Source organism: Zootermopsis nevadensis, unplaced genomic scaffold, assembly GCF_977971745.1.
Source record: "Zootermopsis nevadensis isolate Lab colony 2312 unplaced genomic scaffold, Znev_1.0 Znev_ptg000013l, whole genome shotgun sequence".
Classification (NCBI taxonomy): domain Eukaryota; kingdom Metazoa; phylum Arthropoda; class Insecta; order Blattodea; family Termopsidae; genus Zootermopsis; species Zootermopsis nevadensis.
The window spans coordinates 10082184-10103407 of NW_028259145.1; the positions used below are offsets into that span (position 1 = coordinate 10082184).

At 35.5% G+C, this 21224-nt stretch overlaps 2 protein-coding genes and 1 long non-coding RNA gene across 3 annotated transcripts in view; 1 reads left to right on the forward strand and 2 right to left on the reverse strand.

Annotated features, from left to right (window-relative positions):
• Positions 1-160: 160 nt before the first annotated feature.
• Positions 161-4161, reverse strand: SdhD (succinate dehydrogenase, subunit D). The gene is made up of 3 exons (XM_022066033.2): positions 3979-4161; positions 2224-2575; positions 161-547 (listed from the first exon to the last, which is right to left on the reverse strand). The coding sequence occupies exons 1-3, from the start codon at positions 4022-4024 to the stop codon at positions 370-372; spliced, it is 576 nt and encodes a 191-aa protein (XP_021921725.1). The 5' UTR covers positions 4025-4161; the 3' UTR covers positions 161-369.
• Positions 4162-4466: 305 nt separating this feature from the next.
• Positions 4467-21100, forward strand: LOC147873891 (uncharacterized). Its single transcript, XR_015535114.1, has 2 exons — positions 4467-5126; positions 11930-21100. It is a non-coding gene; the product is annotated as an uncharacterized LOC147873891 (long non-coding RNA).
• Positions 5949-21224, reverse strand: part of Ser (protein serrate) — a 248246-nt gene continuing 232970 nt past the window's right edge. Inside the window, exons 12-19 of the mRNA XM_022066038.2 lie at positions 18306-18470; positions 17923-18036; positions 15385-15612; positions 14366-14710; positions 13011-13210; positions 11891-12226; positions 11207-11369; positions 5949-10703 (exon numbers count right to left, since the gene is read on the reverse strand). Of these exons, the coding sequence (XP_021921730.2) occupies positions 10000-10703; positions 11207-11369; positions 11891-12226; positions 13011-13210; positions 14366-14710; positions 15385-15612; positions 17923-18036; positions 18306-18470 (2255 nt within the window). The 3' untranslated portion in view covers positions 5949-9999. The remainder of the gene's footprint in view (positions 10704-11206; positions 11370-11890; positions 12227-13010; positions 13211-14365; positions 14711-15384; positions 15613-17922; positions 18037-18305; positions 18471-21224) is intronic.

A 21224-nucleotide genomic window follows, 5' to 3' on the forward strand; every position in this document is an offset into this window, starting at 1 on the left:
TACACTGATTAATTTCTTTTATATATGAGTATGTGGCAAATGTATTTATGAGGATTATCTACATTGCATTGAGAACCAAATTGCAAAACCATGTTCAGACTGGCTTTGTCTATGAGATAATTCTAATGATTAGCTTGAAACAAGAGATTTCATTACCACAAAAGTTTTTAATTTATTTATTGTTTCCACATTCAATACTGATAATATAGTATTAATTAATATTTATGTATACTTTATTTTACAACACTTTTTCAGTAACTAGCATAAATTCATGAATTCACAAAAGTTTTTCATAAACAAATGCAAGATGCAAAATGTTTCCAGCACAAGCAAGCAGACATCTATTTTTTCCAAAACTAATAACTTCTATTACAGCTTCCAGAATTGCTTGATGGCGTGAACTATGCCCACATCATTGGTAATGAAGAAGAACAGCCCAGCCAGTGTGGCAATTGACAAAGCATACACTGTACCAAGTGCAATTTTGGGAATCACATTCCCAAATATTGATGGGCGCACATAGTCTAAGACTACCGCCTCAATGCCCCTGAAAACAAATCCAAATTTGGTAAGACAGTCTGCATAGTATGTTAATCCATCAAAATAATACTTCCCTTGTTACAGCAGTCTATATCACAACACTTATGCCTGTTCATGTAATACAGAAATTTAAAGAAAAGAAGGAACTTCCTGCTAAGTAAATGTTTGCTAACAATGGCTAAGACATGTAACTATGTTCTGGGATCGAGGGATGATAGTGGTGGATTATAATTGCACAGTTCCATCAAATACTGTGTAAAAGAAAATACAAAAAACAAGCAGTGTTTTAATCTGATGTGAAATCACTTTTATAATGTGTTACAAAAACCTGAAATGTAAGGAAGTTGTAAGTAAATTGAAGACATTTGCAACACCCATTATTTCCAAAAAATATGGTTTACCTTACATTTACTATATTTGTGTCATAAATCAATTCACTCGCATGTCTGTCTCTATAGTTTATGGAGACAGCAGCTACACATACATGGCTAAAATAATGGACAGGAAAAAAGAAAAAAAACTAGCAATAATGAATCAAAGGCTGTAGGAAATAACCAAATAGAAGAAATTATAATTTGAGTGAAAGAAATATTCTGTACCATGGATAAGTATGAATGAAGAACTTTTAATGAAACTTTTTTAAATTATATTTTTATTAAGTAAATTAACTTATGTATGATCTTGAGCTTTCACAGCGACTATGTACAATAAAATCCTCTTGGGCTATCAGCTGTGTCAAGTGGTTAAAACATGAAGAAACCGACGTTTCGAGGTCCATCTCTGACCTCGTCCTCAGGGTACTGAAGTGGTTGGGGCTCTCAACCTTGTCATATATATACCTGCTCCGGGCCTGTGTGACTGGTGGATGACGTCATGAACTCGCCTTGTTATGCCCGGCTTGCTGGTTAGACAACATATTCAACACAGGATACCAGGCCCGGCTTAACATGAAACCTCCGTCTCTGTTGATATTTGCAGTGTTCAATTGAATTTCAATTGCCTCCTTCACGATGCGGTCCATGTAGCCTGTTGCCCTATCCAATACTGAAGTACCGCTAAAGTCAATACGGTGCCATGTTGAAGTTGTGTTCTGCTACTGCCGACTTATCCGGCTGTTTGAGACGTACATGCCTCATATGTTCTTTACATCTGGCCTCAACTGATCTCCCCGTCTGGCCTACGTATACTCTACCACATACACATAGAATACTATACACCCTAGGGACCTTTAGACCTAAGTCATCCTTCATCAGCCTGAGCAAATACATGTTTTTCATTTGTGGAATATGAACAGTCTTAATGTTATATTTGGCCAAAAGCCTGCTGATTTTGTTTGTAATGGTTTTTTTGATACAGTATTAAAGCTATGCTGGTAGGCTTTTCATCATTTAATTTTGGCCTCCATTTAGGCTGTAGAGCACGCTTGATATCATTCTGGGTATAACCACTTCAGTACCCTGAGGACGAGGTCAGAGATGGACATCGAAACATCGGTTTCTTCATGTTTTAACCACTTGACGCGGCTGATAGCCCGAGAGGATTTTATTGTAAATTAACTTATATTTTATTTGTAAAGGGTAACTATCTTAAAAATCTACTTCAGATGCAAAAATAACTAGTCCTGTCTTATATACAAGGATATATACATTACCTTTACAGCAGAATGTAAAATGTCATACTTACCAATGATTATGCATTACAATTGTTATTGCCAACAGATAGTCCATAAATTGAGAAGGGACAAGAAATGCTGCAGGTACAATCCCAAGGAGACTAGCACTAACAGCTTTTTCTGCAGTCCAAAGTTTTGTATGATCATGTTGTGCCATCTGTTTGGCACTTAGTGACAACTGTTTTGCATTCTGCATCATTATATGAGGCTGAGGTGGTGTAACACAGAGAATATTCTGCTCGGGTGTCCTTTTCTGGGGGTACAGAGGTAACTGAAAGGCAAATGTATGGTGGAACTGATTGTTGCTTGCCACAGAACTGCATTTCAGCAGATGTCCTTTCGTTAGTGACTGCAATGGGCAAACTGCAAAATACACGAGACAGCTACATTACAGTTTAACATAGCACAACAGTTTTCATATATGGGTTTCTATCCTAATATGAAACTTAAGATTCTCATAGGAATAAACTTGCTAATGTTGTCTTCTGGGTTATAATACTGTGATGGCTATACTAGCCCTGAACACAGAGGCAATATATCATTCATAATGTTGGTATATACCTACAAGCTCACACAGTGTTACAATCTAGAAGATCAAGATCAAAGGGATTTTTTCTGTCACAATCAAGACTCAATGTAGTGCAATCAGCAGTGTACCTAGTATTTAATTTTGACAAGGTTTTGATAAAATTAGTAAGAACCGAACTGCTACATAATGCTGCCACAAATCTGGGTCTTTATCAGAAGTATTACACTGTGATAAAGTTACAGTCCCTGGTCACCATTAATAATCAAAACAAGAGTAAATGTAATAGTTTGTTTCCATGAGCAACTTCAATGACTAAACCTATTTTGTTGACAAGAAAATAAAGGATAGGATGGGAAGGGAAAAGTTATATCTCTGAGATTAACTATTTATCTTCTATTTATTTGTTCTAATAACATTTAGAGTTGACATAAAAGTGTTCCAAAATTTGTGATTCATGAAATTAATGCAACACACAAAGATGATCTTCACAAACCAACTGCTAATCTTACAGTTTATCAAAAAGGTACGCAGAGATAAAAATGTACAATAAGCTCCCTCTCAAGATTAAATGCTTGTCTATGACTAAAAAACAATAGCATTAAAATAATTCTTTTAACTCACACATCAAGAATTTAATTATAAATTCTTACATATTTTCTATCTGCATTTATGTTACTACATGAGGTGTTTAATGTACTATTGCCCTGTATTGTATTTACAGCCTAATAAATGTTACCATGCTTCTCTTCTGACCCCTTCAAAGGAATACAAGGGTGGGAAAAGGTCTCTTAATTTTAATTTACCATGAATCATTTCTATGTTTTCTTGATGGTACATGGGGCATTAAATACAGAAACTTACTGCAATACAAACTATATAGGATTTGAAGACAAGTGATTGCCCTGATGATGGAGGCAGCAAGATCCTCTAAAACGTCAATAAACTTCTACCAGACTACTCAACCCAGAAGACAGCCATCTTCAGTCCCACAGCTGTGAAAACCTCAAATCCTACTTACGTAGGGTTACTTGCAAACTGCTCGAGCACATGGCTGTATGCAATTTGTGTTACATTTACTAAAGTCAACCTATCGACATATTTCGTACAAACTTTGGCTTATTAGTAATTCGAAAGGTTCCGTGTCAGTGTTCTTACACGGCTACGAAAATGCCTGGATTTAAACACTGGATATTTTGACAGAATGTTTGTATATCGGTCAGCTGTTCATACACCTTACCCTTCAGTTTCATTGACACACCACGTAATAAAAAATTAAAAGCCATTTTCTTTTTAAATTGGGTTTTCGTTATTTATAAAATTGCGAAAGTTTTCTTCAAACAAATTCGTCAGCTAGAACTCTCCTAACCAACCATCTAAAAATACAAATTACACATGTAACCATCTATGACCACCTACGATGATAACTAATAATACAGTCGGCACAAGTTTACATTTACAGTAGTGGGAGTAATAGAAAATAAATTTCTCTTATTGTTCTAAAATTTCCTTCCCTCGGGGAGAAACTTCAAATTCTTAAGCGGACAATAAATTCAAGGTGAAAGAGGGCTTTACAGAACGTACTCACAAATTTTAATACAGGATACAATAAATGTAATTATACTGATTTCAATTGTATCGTTCGTTCTGCCTCTAATATTTTTATACTGTCGGTTCTGTTTCTTTTGTAAAAATATAGATATTAAACTATGAGGGCCTCTACTAAAACCAATATTTTGAAAATTGGGAGTCCCTGAAAATTTCCTCTGTGTCTGAATTAGATTTGGAAATTTGGGAAAACTTTTGTGCTGAACAGCACACAGACGAGGATGGTGCCGAAGGGTTGGCAGCCCACCTGAAAGAAAATTATTTGGAAAATGGTTAGAAATAATTTCGGACGTAACTAATGAAGCCTGGTTTTGCATAGCGAGTACATGAACTAAAGCAGATAAGTGAACTGCCGCGCCATCTGTTGGGAATGTATAAAGTAATGGGCCCGCGAAAATCTTCTGACCCATTTACCACTTTGAGTATTCTGTAACCCGGTTGGAAACATGGAAAACTCAAAGCTATGTGATCTGCTTCGCCCTCTATTGGCAAAGACATGAACTAATGTAAAGATAAGTGAACTGTCGCGCGCGAGGGCTTGAACTTATATAAATATAAGTGAACTGCCGCGCCATATTGCGGTGTGTGCATAGTGTGGGTTAGCGTTTTGGGACAGTGGATTGGATTAAGATCATGTGTTACAGAATATTAATTTTCTTGTTCGTTGGAACTTATGTTCCGTTAGTGTGAAATTTATCACATATAACCTCGAAAGATATAGTTCTGTTGCCATGTCTGCAGCTGTTGTATTACAAACAGAACTTCATTTTTAATTTATAGGTATGTTTATGATCTAATTTAGCATGTCTTGCTCCAAATTGTTTGTTATATTGGCAATCTGAAAATTGATGCATTGCTGCCAACTTGAAAAACCTGTGAATCTTCTTTCAGTACTCTGCCTTCAAATATGTCAAATTAATTGAATTGTTTCAATAGTTTATTGGTACTGTTGCTGGTCTAGGGGTAATTTTGCTTCAGTGATCATGAACTGTTGCTTGCTAGATGAGATATTTTCTGAAGTCTACCTTATTTTGGAATTGTACATTTCAGTCTTGGCACATTAATCCTTTGCTACACTGACTCGACGTGTACGATGACAGCTGAGTTTTGGATGATTCTATCTACTGCCATGTGCCCATGTTAACCAATCAGTCACTTGCTGTGCCCTCGCTCTGGCATTTGGTGTTTAAAGTATTCAGTTACTTCAAGAGTAAAGCAGATGCAGGCATGCCAATACACGATGTTGCCAAAGCACAGTAACATGCTGCTGAAGTGTATGATACAAGGATTAGAAGTGTGCAAAGAATTAGTGAGGGCAAGGTCACAATTTGTATTTTGCTCTTTCTTTGTGCACCACCCACCTTGTTCTTGTCGGTCACTTTATATCTAACTTAGCAAAGCATATTCCATTTCAGCAACATTGCAGTTGTAACAATCGTTGTGGCATATCTGCAAAAACCAAAGCTATGCACTGACCACAAAATGCCAAAGACAAGGAGAGCAGAACACAGTTAAAATGAGCTGACCCCTGCCACAGTTACCATACTAAACATATGCTTGATGCTTTATAACCTCATCTATTGACAATGATATAACAAATAATTAGTACTCAAAATTGATTATTTTTATTTTTACCACTTTAACAAGCAGATATCTTACAATGTATGAAATGAACTAGTGCATAAAATAGAGCAACACATTCTCACTTCCCTCCCAATCAGCCAGTCAAATTTATTGTCTTTATAAAAGAATTGAATTTATGAAACTACAAAACATACAGATGTAGACAAAAATTATAACTCCTCTGGAGTTTATATTTGTTTAATAAAGGGCCTTTTTAATAGAAGGTTTAATTCATGTGTACTTCTTAATGATACGACACCAAACCAACTTCCAACATACTGAAGCAATACTGATCATGAGATACTTAACTACATAAGGTAGCCTGATTGCTTTACATCTTAAATGTTTTAAAATATACATGGGCACTTTCAGTTTTATGTACACAAAACATGACACATAAAAATATAGTTCCTTCTAATATAAGCATAGGCATTTATATTTTGAGAGGTTAGAGCCTTCAGGCACTGAATGTATCACTCTAAAACAGTATGATTCTCACTAATCATCTAAAATTACTTATCCTATTCTCAGATACAATACAAAATTGCCTTCATTCCAGACACTGCCAGTATTAACACATTAATAAATCACCAAGATTGTGGATACTCTTATTTGTAGTGTATGTCTGTGTTAGAGAGCAGATATGTAATACATTATCAACGTGATGTATGGTTCTGATTTTCCAGAGCTTGAAATAGGGTTATGTATACTTCTGTAACATCAAGTTCAGTAAAGTTTAAAGGCTTCTAACAATGGCGTGACAAATGTGTATAATTATTGTTACACAAGTTCAGTTCAAGTTTGTATTTAGGAAATTTATTCTTGAAACTGGGTACCATATTCTAATTGTGGTACTTCTGGTTTTTCTCAGTCTTTCTAGCAAATTGTTGGATTTAATAAAATAAACCAATGTTGTATGATACAGAATCCTCAGCAATTCACAGTTCAAAATAATCATAGCTCCATAAACATAATTTAGAAGAATGGAACATATAAGAAACAATCTATTTGGTAGACCACGCTAATTGATAAAGTGTAATGCTGCTATTCCTTTTGATGTAAATATTAACTGTTCTCTGGACAAGGAGTTCTCTGTGTGGTATTTCTGACAGTTGTTAATATATTAGTTTTGAAATAAAATAAATATAAACTTGTTAGTTATATGAAATTGTAGTTTTATTATGGCCTAAATTTATACAGAATATTATTAATAACTTGAAAATAATTATAACAGAATTCATCTCAGTATCCCCATTTCAAGCACTGTTCATAAAATGTAATAGCTATCAGCTGTAAACAGTATGTTCCTTATATTCACTAAACATTTATGTTTAAAATCAGGCACTTCAATATGTTGTAGATAGCTATAAAATTATTCATTAAGGTTAATCGCCATCAAAGGCACTTTGAAGTTCATGTTTTATGATAAAACTGACTATAGCAGTAAGTGCCAGTTTTTCATTTATTCATTTAGCTTAATCACCATCAAAGGCACTTTGAAGTTCATGTTTTATGATAAAACTGACTGTAGCAATATGTGCTGGTTTTTCATTGATAAAACAAATGGGTCCATTAATTACATTTGAAAATGTGGGTAGACATACTCAGTGAAAAGTGCAGTGAAACTGTTTATACCATGTATAAAATCACAACCTTGCATATCTTTTGACATGACTTCAGAACAGCTAAGTACAAACAACCATAGACCACCCAACTGAAGAAGAGTAATCTAATTCCTTTGCCACAGAGAAACTTCTTCCTTAAAACATCACTAAAAGCTGATAACAAGATACCTGTATGGATGGCAGCTAAACAAACTGAAAAGCACAATATAATCTATAAACTATTATTAACTGTAGTTTTTACAAAATGTATTGGTATGTCACTTTACGAGTACTGCCCACCAGTTAGTATTGATAGACAGCAGTTTATTTTTTTTCCCTGTGATCTAGGAGACTCTGTCATCCTACATTTCATGAGGCTTAATCTTACTTTGGTGCCTCTGAAGATATTTAAAGTATTACATAACTAATTACTTCACAACTTTCAATAATGACTGAATCAGAATGCCAATTCCCATCCAGTAATGTAGCTGATTTTACCTGAATAATGCTGAGAATGAAATTTATGACTTTTTATAAATGTATAAATATGTATCTTCTAATATACACTAGCCCTTAAAAACAAATTAAACTATTTACATACATATGTACAGCAGAATTGGCTTATGGTATCTACATGTTATACAATCCCTACAATTTCTTATTTTACATATGACTAAATTTGATTTATAAAATATTTAAACCCTTGACTTCTTGAAATAGCCCCCAAATTATAGGTCCTAACATTTTAGAGATGTGGTGTGGAAGTTTAGACACAGCAGCTGGCTATGACTTGGAGACGGTGTTAATTAGCAGTGGGTTAATGTTGACAAATTTTTTGTAGTTCAAAAAGTTGTTTACACGAATTAAACTAGGTGATGGCAAACATCATGTCATGAAGACATAGGAAGTCTAGGGATAAAGCTTTATGATTTGTAGGTCTGTACAACATGAAACTTAGCTTCGTGCTCTGGCTTACATATCTCCAAGTACAGACCATTCTGTATCCATTGGATAGTCATATGAATGAGATTCATAACAAGTTTGGATGTGATGGTCAAAGAAATATCCTTGTCCCTGTTCAGTATAAGACCCCAGTCTACATACTACAGCCACTGCAGCATAACGTTTGGGTTGTTGGTGTTTAGAGGTGGAAAGTTATACAATGTTTTGGAGGAACATACTACCTCCATCTACAGGGTAAAAATGATTTTGACTGGGTGAGAAATGGCATATATACGAAACAGCAGGCAGGGGTTGAACTGTGTGAAGGACATGTGTTCCTCAGAAATGTCAGAAACCTTTCCTGCCATTACACAACACACCCAGTAGAAGAAATGTAAAGTTTTATGTGGATGACCATGAAAGTAAGACATCTTACACTGATGTATGTTGTGCTTTTGGCAGGAAGCTCACATCCTAATTCTTGGTAAAGCTGACTTACTTCCTTTATGGTGTATGTCAAATTTCACTGTTTCTATTTATTTATTTCTATAGGGATTGTAAAACATAATGCTTATTGGGCTACTCTGAGATGTAACCATCACAAGGTCAGTTTGAATTCACAAACCTATTATGAATTTCAATAATGATAATTCCATTATTATGTATAAAGTTGGTGATAATCTCACACACAATATCAGGAACAAATCAAATAAATATACAAATTATACAGATACATTACAGTATAACTCATCTATAAAATCTTAAAAAAGCTCACTTAAAGAAATTGTCTCTTGTGCTGACCCACTTTGCTTCAGCTTCTGCAACACTTGATATCCATATGAGGCATTAACAGCTACACTTAAGTTGTTAGTGCCAAGTTACACAGTAATACAATAAGTAATATCACACTCTGCATTGTTCCGTGAATAGTATTGACTGTACCCTTCAGTTTGTCAGTAGTTCTGAAGTACACACATGGCTATTGTTCTTTCGAGATCATTTTATTGGTTGATGTCTGCCAGGAATGTGAATCTAATGTTGTAATTGACTGGTGAAACTGTGAAGTGTCTCAAGCCACATTGCATAATCTTGGGTGACTATATCATCCAAATGTAAGCACAACATTCTAAAACATGTTTGGTTTATAGTCAGCATCTGGTAATAATGGCATATCTTTTCAGAGTCAAGCAGATGTTACTGTCTAGTCTGAGTAGAAAATATTTCTTCCTAAATACAAGCCATACCAATATAGTTGATTAATAGGAGTACTTCTCATTTGGCATTACTGGATTATGAGAGTTTCTGCATATTTTTAAATGAAGTATTAACTTATGACATAAACTAAAAGATGGCAAGTTTTAAACTTTGATAGCATTGCACTTAACCCAAATGCACATGAGAAAGTATGTTGAAATGTAAGTCTTATTTAAATTAAAATTTTTATTTTATGGCAATCTGTCAGCATCATAATGAAGCCACATCATTCACACTATCACTGTAAGCACATCACCACCCCCTCCGCCACTTCTCTCCATTTGAGGAGGTTGTAACGTCCTTTGTAGTGGTGGAAGTACCTTCAGATTAATGATACGCTTAGCAAAGTCTTTATGCGCTCCTGCATCATCAAATGTTGCTGCAGTGTTTTTTCTGACATCTGGATTCTGTGCTTTGAACAGCAAGATCTGGCTGCTTCGATGTGTCGAGTGCAGGCCAGGGTGAGGGTCAGAACTCTGACTGGGAATACTCTTTCCCAGACCAGGTGTTACGGCATCATCCATCAGTTCCAGCATTTCTGCTCCACTCCCTGTTCCTGGTGGTTCACCTGGTCCTGTGGTAGATGACAGTGGTCTTACAACACTAACTCGTGGTAGATCGGATGTTCCCGAACCTTCAACACCTGACCCTACTCCTGGCCCTACTTTGCTTGAAGCACTTCCCACCATTGTAGACCCAGCTTCATCTTTCAAAGGGTTTGCATAACGCCGCAAGTTCTCTTCATTCTGAAGATTGTTGGATTTCTCATCATCATGATGCCGATGACAAGGTCCTCCTAGGGTTGTTGAACCTGTCAGAGTTCCTGATCCATGTCTTTGTCTTAACATCTGGTGCCAATAATATAAACCACCCACACCGACAGCAAACAGGATAATGAGGATTATGCAGATAAGTGCTATTAAATATCCATTTCCTGAAAAACAAATCATTTGTAATTTGAATATAGTCCATTGAAGATATACTCCTTTCCTCTTCTTAAATATGAGGTCTGTGATATTTTCATAAATGTATCAACCTTTTCTTTGCCATCAACAGACTGAATTAATGAGACAAACTCTGCTAGTTCTTCCTTGAACAAATCTGGTTGATGCTTCAAAGCTAGTTTTCTGTAATTATGTGTGTATGTGTTTGTTGTAAAAGGTGGCTCAAAAGTGCAAAATATTTTATTTTCAACATAATTTCTTTAATATCTGACATTTATGTAAATAACAGTGCTTGCATTGTACTTAGCACACTGACACATAACCATAATTTTCTTTATCTTATAAGGTTGGTAATTGCATTCTAGGCATGTAATTGTGTTCCTTCTAGATTTTCAAAGCAGTTAATAGTGTAAAAGAAATGGGGATTTGTTAGATGTCTGTCAGATACTGAATGTCAGAAACAAGCTGCAGTGTTCAGAAAGTGTAGGCTTACCTTGTTTTTCTTCACTGACAAGTGCAGTCTCAACTTTTACTTCCACAATAGATGTAAGAGCTGATAGGTTAGTTTGCTTCCGGCTGATGAATTCTCCCAGGACTCGGATCCCTTCTGTCACTGCTCGGTTTTCTTCTGGACCTGATGTAGGTGACAACGAGGACTGTGGATTCCATGCAAATGAAGTAAATAATTAAGACATGTTTTTAAAGCAGCAGAATGTCAGGCTAATGCTAAAGCTAATGTGCTGTATTGTCCTAAGTTTTTTTTATTTTACTTGTATAGCAAAATAGAGACTTATTTTTAATTTTTTGCACAAATGAAGAAAAGTACACACAGTACCAAATGTGATTCAACAATTTATAGTAGCATTAACAACTGGCATACATGAAACTCATGTGCCTGTAGTGTATCACATCAAATTAGATTCTTTATAATATCTGACTGATTGGTCTATTATCTTGCATAAACCACTGAAAATAGCAGGCCTAGAATAAGTAGTTCTTCCTATAAGCGGAGCATGAGAACTGCCTATATTTATACATTCTATACCATTTATGAAAATATTATACAAGCAGGGACTTAAACACTACACCCCTTTCTCACTCCCCTTATTTGTGGGGTGAAAATGTTGACATAGTATTACATCATGAAACTACAAGTAATTGATTAGTATTAGATTACCATGGTGACTTCAAGCGTATCATTGTAACCTTGCTTCAGGTCACAGAGCAGGACAAGGCGGTGAGAAGCACCAATGGCTGCTTGATGTGAGGCCACAAGATGGCGTAGTTCCATGCAGAGGCCTTCAGTGGTGACGCCTCGTGGGAGCTGAGCTCTGTCTAGCAGCAATGTGAGGCGAGCACAAGAGTTACTGAGTACTGCTTGATTTGGCCAGCAGGTGGGAGGTGCAGGCAGTGAGGGTGGTCCCACACGCTTTCCACTCTCCAGATCACGGCATTCACCCCATGGTGCACAGGAGGGTGTGAGGCATGCTTCACGTGGTGATGGTACACACACCTAACATGGCATACCAGTATGTCTAGTTTCATAATTCAAACTATTCTTCAGTTTGTCATGGACCATTTTAACATATACCATAGATCCTTCATTTTAAGACACCATCAATTATAAGATGCACCCTTGAGTTAGTAATAGGTTTTAAGGAAAAATATGCTATATCAATTCTTAGACACCATCAAATGTAAGATGCACCCCGATTTAAAAAATGTTAAAATGTGAAATAAAGTGCATGTTGAAATGAAGGAAATCTGGTATTTACATTAAATTTACTTGCTTTCATAGATCACCCAGTAGTATTTATTTCTAATGGCTTTAATCTTTTCTTATTTTTGTCCTTCATTTGTGATATTTCAGAACCAGGTACTGCACTTGTAGAGAATATGTGTGTGTTTGTGCATCTCTGCATGTACATATGCTTACAGAAGTTTCTTTGGACAGTATACAGAAACAATGGCACAAAATAAGACTACCTCTGCTTCAGTCTGATTTTCCACTCTCTTAATACACACTGCTTCCCACTTCTGACACCCTACCCATTACTTCCCATACATGTTGCTCAGATTTTGTGTTAGGTCATGTAAGTTCTTACATATCTTATTATATTTAACAGTGCGTATGCTATGTATGTTTTATATTTAGTTTGTTTCATAGTTATGCTAAATTGGGCAGTCTTTATAAGGCAGGAGAAATTGTCATACTTCTTGGTCACACCTCTACCTCAATTGTTTAATTTCTGTGTAAATTGCTTTATAATTCACTGTTAAAGTACAGCAACACTTACCTGATTTGACTGGCACACAACAGAGCCGACAGTGAGGTTAGGATGACTAAGGCAGTTCCCTAAGCCACACCACACTTGTGTACAACTCACTGCAGAAGCTACACATATGCATGTGTTACAGTCTTGCTGCCATGTGGCATTGTGTGTAAAATACTGTCCTTTCCATAAACACACTCCTCGTAGGTATGCCATTTCCTCCACTGAAACAACACAAAGTACATTTGAAAGATGATATGGTAAAATTATGTATTTTGTGCAAACTGGTAGTGAGTTGGTGATTAATGTAACAAAGGCATATGACTGCAGAAGTAATTCACTGTTGAAATAAGGGGTGAGAAATAAGGAAACAGAAGCTACTATTTTAAGATGCAGTGTAAGGCAAATTTATCCCAAACACAAGCTCTGTAACAGACAGGTGCCCTACAAATTGAGCTCAATCATATCATTTACAGAAACTGTTCTCTAACATTCTACAATAATACAGAAGTGATGGGGTGCTTATTTTGACTCAACAAAAGAGGTCTTGATCTGAGGTCAATATAAATTTAGTTAATAAGGTAATTCCCTCTTGTATGTTCTAATAATTCCCTCATATGTTTGTTCTGATGCAAGTGGAGTTTGGTACCATATTTATTATTTCAGGCTGCAGAGGTATGAAATAATCCCATTTCTTACCAGAACTTCTGAGTTCAAAATTTATAAAAATTTAATCATTTTGATTGACGAACTTATTCTCAGCCAACTGGTAACACAGCCGTGGATTTTCAGGAGACAGGTAGCTTATTCGTCTTACAGTGTAAGATACAACGAAGAGGCTGCAAATCTGATTATTACTTGCACATCTAAACATGTTTATTTGCAAAGTAGAAATTAAAACAATTATGATATGTGATATTAAAATTGAAAATACAAAATTGATATTCGCAGTTTTAAAAAAAATTGTGGACAAGGGCTTATGAAAAAGTTGAGGAAAAAAATGGAACTTCTGATCACATGGGTCTGTAACATGGATCTGCCTCCCATTTTCTGATGGGTGCAGTAACCACCCCCAAAACTCCAAGTCATCTTCACCATTTGGCCAGTTACGCCATTAAATGTCACAATGCAAACTGTTATTTACCAAGAGGATATAAAAAAGAAAAGTTTCTTGGCCAGTTGCACCATTAAATGTCACAATGCAATATATTCATAACCAAAAGGATATAAAAAATAAAAAGTCATCAGTTGTGAAATAGCAATTTTTGGTACAATATATCTAACTCTGACTAGAGTTTGTGATCAGCATGAATTAAGCTGTGGACCAGCAGTAGTACACAGAATGCTAACTGAGAGCACATCTTAAATTAAACGCTCACCTTCTTCACAGCGGACACCTTTGCGTCCAGGAGGACAGACACAGCTGAACTTGCCAATGCCATCTATGCATGTGCTTCCAAATCCACAAGGATTAGATGCACATTCATTAATGTTAATTCTGCAGTCTGGACCTGTAAATCCTGCCGCACATTCACACAGGAACCAATTAATGCCATCTACACAATTACCACCATTAAAGCATGGTGGTGGATTACAGTCATTTATGTCATGTTGGCAGTGCTGGCCTTCAAAGCCTTCTTTGCAAATACACGAGTAGAAGTCACCGGTATTAACACATGTGGCACCATTCTGGCAAGGATTGGACTTACATGCATGTGTTTTAGCTGAAAAGAAACATGATAAAGATGTACTTTCAACATTAATATTTTGTGTTGTACTAAGAGATTAATATGTTTTTACTTTACCAGTACACAAAATGAGAAAGAAATTAACTGTTTAAATGGTTAGTAAGTAGCCTGCTAGCTGTATTTTGTGTACATTAAGATGATGTTATGTTGAAATATAATACATAAATGCGCTCCTAGAAATATGATGTTATTTGTTTCATTTGATTTCCTAATGCTTGCTGGTCTTGTTAACAGCCTCTTAGTAGTTTTATAATGTTTACAAAAGTTACTGAAAATGTGCTCTGTTAGTCTGAATGTATAACTGAACCCTGTGGCACCAAGAATTCCTGGTGTGTAATGTTGCCATATCTTGCTAATAAAGCAGTAGTGGCCGTATGTTTACAGTAGCTTTCTGGCTTGACTTTAGGAGTAGAACATAATCTTTATATTTATTGTTTGTAATTAAGAATCACTTTGTATAACTTTAATCCTTTATAGCAGGTCTCTATTTTCAGATAGTCATGTATAGCCATGACACATTGATCTGCCAGTCATAACTTTATTCCATTGATATGATGCATCTAAAAAGGACTGTTCCTTGTAGGTTTTAATACTACTACTATTGGATATGTGTGTATCATCATTGATTTATGACATAAAATGCAACTCACCAATGTGACATGTTGTGCCTTCCCATTCTGGTGGGCAACGGCACACATAAGTGTCACCCAAATCCTGGCAGGTGCCACCATTACGGCAAGTACTTCGATCGCAGTGACTGTCCTTCAGGTTACAAGTTTTCCCTTTCCATCCATCACGACACGAGCATAGGAAATCGGCTACACTGTCTGTACAGCTTCCATTGTTCCGACATGGGTTGGGGGAGCATTCATCTTTATCTGTGCAAAGGTTAATGAAGTCATTCACTATGTATTCAGACACAAATGGTTTTATAATGTCATAAAATGTTTTAATCACATTGTATTACCCCACAGTTATGATAGACATTGTCCACTGAGATACATTTAATATACTTTACATGTTGGGAGTTGTATTCCCATATTCAGGTGAAACTGGTTATTATACCAAGCCAACAGATAGGTTTTATTGTTTTTATATTTTTAATGTCAGTGGTATGACAAATTGTGGGTGTTTGAGAATCAAGTGCTGAGTAGGCTATTTGGACATAGAAAAAGGGGATAAAATAACAGGAGAATAGAGAAAATTTCAAGCTAAAAAGCTACATAATTTGTACCTTTAATCAAATCTAGGAAGGTTAAATTTGCATGGGGGAAATGACATATGCTTACAAAATTTTTGTCAGAAATTCTGAAATTAGAATCTTAAAAATGTGGACTAGATTCATCTGGCTCAGAATATAATCCAGTTGCTGGATTTTGTGAACACTGTCATGAATTTGTAGGTTCCATTAAAGGTGGAGAACTTCTTGGTCACAAGATTATGAAGATGGATTATATGCTCGAACAAGTTTAATTGGTGGCAATGATCAGGATCAAACCTGGCATCCTAGCACTTGTATGCTAACCACTATACATGCTTGTAATTCCTTCCTCATCCATTCTAATTCAGTGTACTTAACCTTTTATGGCCAAATGGTAATTATATGTACCACCTACTTTAACTTTTAATAACTCTGAATTCTGCCAACACAGTGTTTTTGGGTTTTGTGTTATTCTCAGAATAAACAGCATTTACCAGTTGATCTTTGTAGTGGTGAAGTGTTATGCATTCTTTGTGGTACAGACTGAACTCTTAAGTATTATTTAGATGAGCTTCAGATTTAATGGGTTAATCCACCTATCACCTCACTGAGTGTTTCATAACATTCATTTGTAAAAATAACGTATAGGCCACTTTATTGATATTTTAGGTCACCAAGCACCTACGTGGCATATAGTGGGGTAGCTTTACTTTTAATTTACAGTAGCTTTATTTCAGTTGAATGGCATGTAGCAGAACAGCAATACTTTAATTTACTTTAGTAGTATTTTTTACACTAAAGACATTTTTTAAAAGTAAGTATTTTGTACAGCCTAACTTCCGTTCACTCTCTTTATATTTTATAAACGGTGTCATCTTTTGTCACTGTGTTCTAGATAAGGCCACTCTCATGGTGCATTCTGTGGTCATGTGAACACTACCATTACCAACAACAATTTGTCATTGTAACTTGTTACATTTTTTGTTATTGTCTTCCCTATAATTCAGGTTTCTGACTAAAGAAACTGTCATTAGTTCCACTACAAATTAAATGCTATAAGAAATATCTGAAATTATGACAGCTATAATAAATTACATTTTAATGATAACAAGTATCATTAAATTCCTTTTGTATTACCAGTGCTGTAAACATTGTTTATTTTTGTGAAAAATAACTGCTAGCTCAAGGTTTCCATTTGCAGAAATGAGTCAGCGTGCTCCAAGCAGCTTCAAAATCATTTCATATTTGTGATACCAAGTACCCCACTAGATATGGAAGTAAAAAGGCAGTTGTACTTCACAAATAAGTTGGTAAAATTTTTAAAACATTTTGAATGCATATTGCTAAAATGGATGAGAAATGTCCATAAAGAGCATGTGCTTAAACTTTGTTTACCGTGCTAGATACATCTTAATAAAATCCTCTTGTTATCAGCCGTGTCAGATGGTAATAACTTGCCTTATAAGTATATTCCCCATAAAGGTTGCTAATGTATGATTTATAACTTTCATGGCAAACCAAATTAATAAAATATTCTCGGGCTCCCAGCTGTGTCATATGGTAGAAGCTTGGCTAGCTCTTACCATTTGAGATGGCTGATAGCCTGTGTGTATTTTATTAATTTTGTTTGCATGGAAGGTACATCTTTATTTAATTTTCTGCAGAGTTATTCTAGCACCATCACTTCAGAACTATCTAAATGAGAAAGTGTTTCTCCAAAAATATCTACCCTCCAAGATACCTCATTCTGTAATTTTCTCATTTGCTTATTCCAGTACAAAGAACACCACTATATATTGCTATATGCCAGGGAAAGTTTCTCAAAAAGTGTATCTACCTATCATGAATAGACTGTTGTTGCAGATTTATTTTCCAAGGGAATCTAAATCTGAATTATCAGTACTTGTAAAGTGCTGATATTGGCAACAGAATGATGGTGAAGTGTAACCTAAGTTTAAAATTTCAAGTTAGGAAAGGTAATACGTACTAATGCCGCAGATTTCTCCTTCCCAGCCTTCTTTGCAGATACATTGGTAGGAGTTAACTTTATCAACACATGTTCCTCCATTCTGACAGGGGTTCAGCTTGCAGTCATTTATATCTGCAATGGATAGATAACACACAAATTAAATTTTTAATTTCCTTAAAGCTACAGGTAAACAAGGGTATGAGGCAGAACTAAGGCCTATTTTCCTATTGCACAGATTTCCAGTCCTACATATCTCATGTTCTGAATGTCAAATTTAGGTAATGCAAATTTACAGTGCAATTGTTTCTTTATTCATGATTATTCCTGTAGGATGATCGGTGTTTATGAGATTTTTAGCAAGGGCATCCCTAGTTACATATGTAGATCAAGAGATGACCTACTTTCATGACAGTATTTCCCAGTATAGCCTTGGTCACATGAACACCTGAAGCCTCCTCCAGGTTGGCTGACGCAACTCCCATGGTCTCCACAAATTCCTGAAGAGACCAGTACTGCACCATTATTACTTGCATTAGATGGTGCTGGAACTGTACAGCTGTCAACCACTGCAATATGCGGTAGAAATTTGTTATTGTGTTAATGACATTTATGTAACTCGTGGCTCTAACAACATTTATTTATTGATTTAATTATATGTAGTTATCCAACTAGTGTACATGAATTGTGTAAATAAGTAAATCTGGGTCTCTAACAGCTCCCATTCATTATTCTTTTGCTGTTGTCCTTGCCGTCTGTAAATAGTAAGGCTTCTTCTTCACATATTTGTGAATGTAATGACCAGTCTTTTTGTTGTGATGTTTATGACTCCTGCTTCATATTCAAGAAGATCTGGTTTAAAATATCTGCCCATGTTTAATTATCCAGAAGTTATTTGAGGTTTCGCTCTATTCCTGTAGGCACACTCTTGGAAATTAACTTACAACAGACCATGACCTGTTCATTCTATGCTGTTTTGATTCACTGTTTATTGCCAGCTATCTCTAGAAGCAACATACGTAGTTGAGAGAGCTATTTACATAAACCAAGGGTCAGATGACTTAACCATATTGCCTCAAGATCATGTCCAGTGGCAGGCTTTAACAATGTTGGACCATCAGGTTTAGAGAGTTATTAAACTCCCTTAACTCTTCATAGATGCGTGTCATATACTAGTTTAATGTTTAATCTTCACATATGTCTGATTGTTTAAATAGTAGCTTGCTTGTTAGAAAAAATAAAATTATTTCTTGTTACTCAGGTTAATTTCTTCCTTATCCCAAAGACAATGTGCAACTCAGAAGATTATTTCTGTAGTGTCTAGCAGGTCTGTATGTTGCTAAGTGTTACTTCTAAAGAGTTCTAATGACAGTATATTACAATTATAATTACTGGGTAATATACTTTGCCCATTGTGTAAGGTAGGTAAACTGTCCCTCTACATGCCATGTAGGTTGTTTGGGGTGAGTGGAGGTATAGCTCCTCTCTTTCTTGACCTCGGCACTAGATGGGGGTGAGTAATCAGCATCACGCCCCACCCTTTCATTTGAGAGTGGCAATAGATACAGTTACCAAATGTTTTGTTTGGAATGCAAAATGTCAGGAACCTAGTTAATACTGATAGCTAATTATAATGGGTATACAGAATATGTTGTACTGGTATTGGAATCAGTTATTCCGGGCTATTCTCATTTTGTGTTTTCGAGGTTCTGTTCCCCACGCCTATTTGAAATATAGCAACCCTAGTCATAAAAAAATACTATTTAGTCATGAATTCTTGGTTTCACATAACTGATGTGAAAACGACAAGAGTAAAGTGTACATTTATATTATGTAACAGTGAATATGCGTCGTTAGACTTAGCATTGTCAGAATTAAAATCCATTTTCCTGTCTGTCCACCTAAGCAGATGAAGCTTTAGTATTACCCAAAGAATGGAGGGTAAGAAAGAAAACCAATTAAATGGTTACATAACCTGCCTAGTGTCTTTTAGCTTATGTTAAGTGAGGATGAGACTTAGCAAAATGCATTGTAAAATTTTGAGCAGTTTGCATCTCCAGCCAAGGGGATTGGCATAATGAGATTTTAAGAGGTGTTTAAATTTAAGAAGTTGGAATGAACTTATATGAAACCTCAAGGCAAAATTATTATATGATTCTTTTATTTTTTAAGAGATACTGGTTTTGGTTCCATTTCTAGTCACAGCAGGGAGCCACCAGACTCCCTGCTGTTTTTCCAATGGTTTCACTGGCTACCTCAGCCTGGTACAGTCTAACACTGTTAAAATGAAATTGTTTAAAATTTTACCTCAATGGTGATTTAATATAATTTATTTGGTATTAAATGATACCATTCTATTCGGGTTTTTTAAATCAATATTCAGTGGTTCTGGTAATTTAGGATATTTAAAAAGAAAGGCATGGAGCAATTCTAGCTTGAAACACATTACTTTTATGCTACTAACACAAGAACCAACTTCAAGTAACCATTTATTGTACTTTAAACTTATGAAATTCATATTAGATATTCATATTTTCTGAAGTAATGTCAGTTCTAAAGAAAGGCAAGACAAAATGTTTTACAGTATGTTAAGCAAGGGTTCTGCTGAAAAGTTTTAACTGTTGAGAGTCTTTATGGGTGCAGCTTGATACAAGTTTTGTATTACCTATAAAATGCAATGTACAATACTGATGACATAAATGTGACTAAGGTGCAGCACAGATGGCGGCATAATATTTTAAAGAAAGTTGTCCTTTTTCCTCCAGGACTGCTGAGGATAACCAGTTCTATAAAATAAGCATTCAGGATGAAGGATGGACTTGCCATATCATTTAGTATATGAATGCATTAGGAACATATTTATTCATGTATCTGGCCAGCATTTTAATATATTCAGTAGAACAGGGGGTTCTCACCCTTTTTTGCTGGCATACCACTAATTCTAATTTAACACATTAAATGTACCACTAACCAAATGCGTTCAGGGAAAACTTATTTATGTTAATATTATCTTTTGATTTTCTTACTTAGTTCACGTAGCACTCGACATTGGCTCGTGTACCACTGAGAAACGCTGCAGTAGAATATACTGTGCAAAAATTTAATCAAACTGATAATGTATATTTGTCTTTGTACAGAATGTCTAATGATTTTATATCAGTACTTCTTATACAATAATAAAAGACAAAGTAATGTGTGACAGTTTTGTAGTTCCTTTTTCTCTTTATAGAATGGCTTTGGTTATGTTCCATCACAGGACATTTGCACTGATTGCCTCATCCACGCTGTCTTAACAGTGTGCGCTCATGATAAATACATGGATA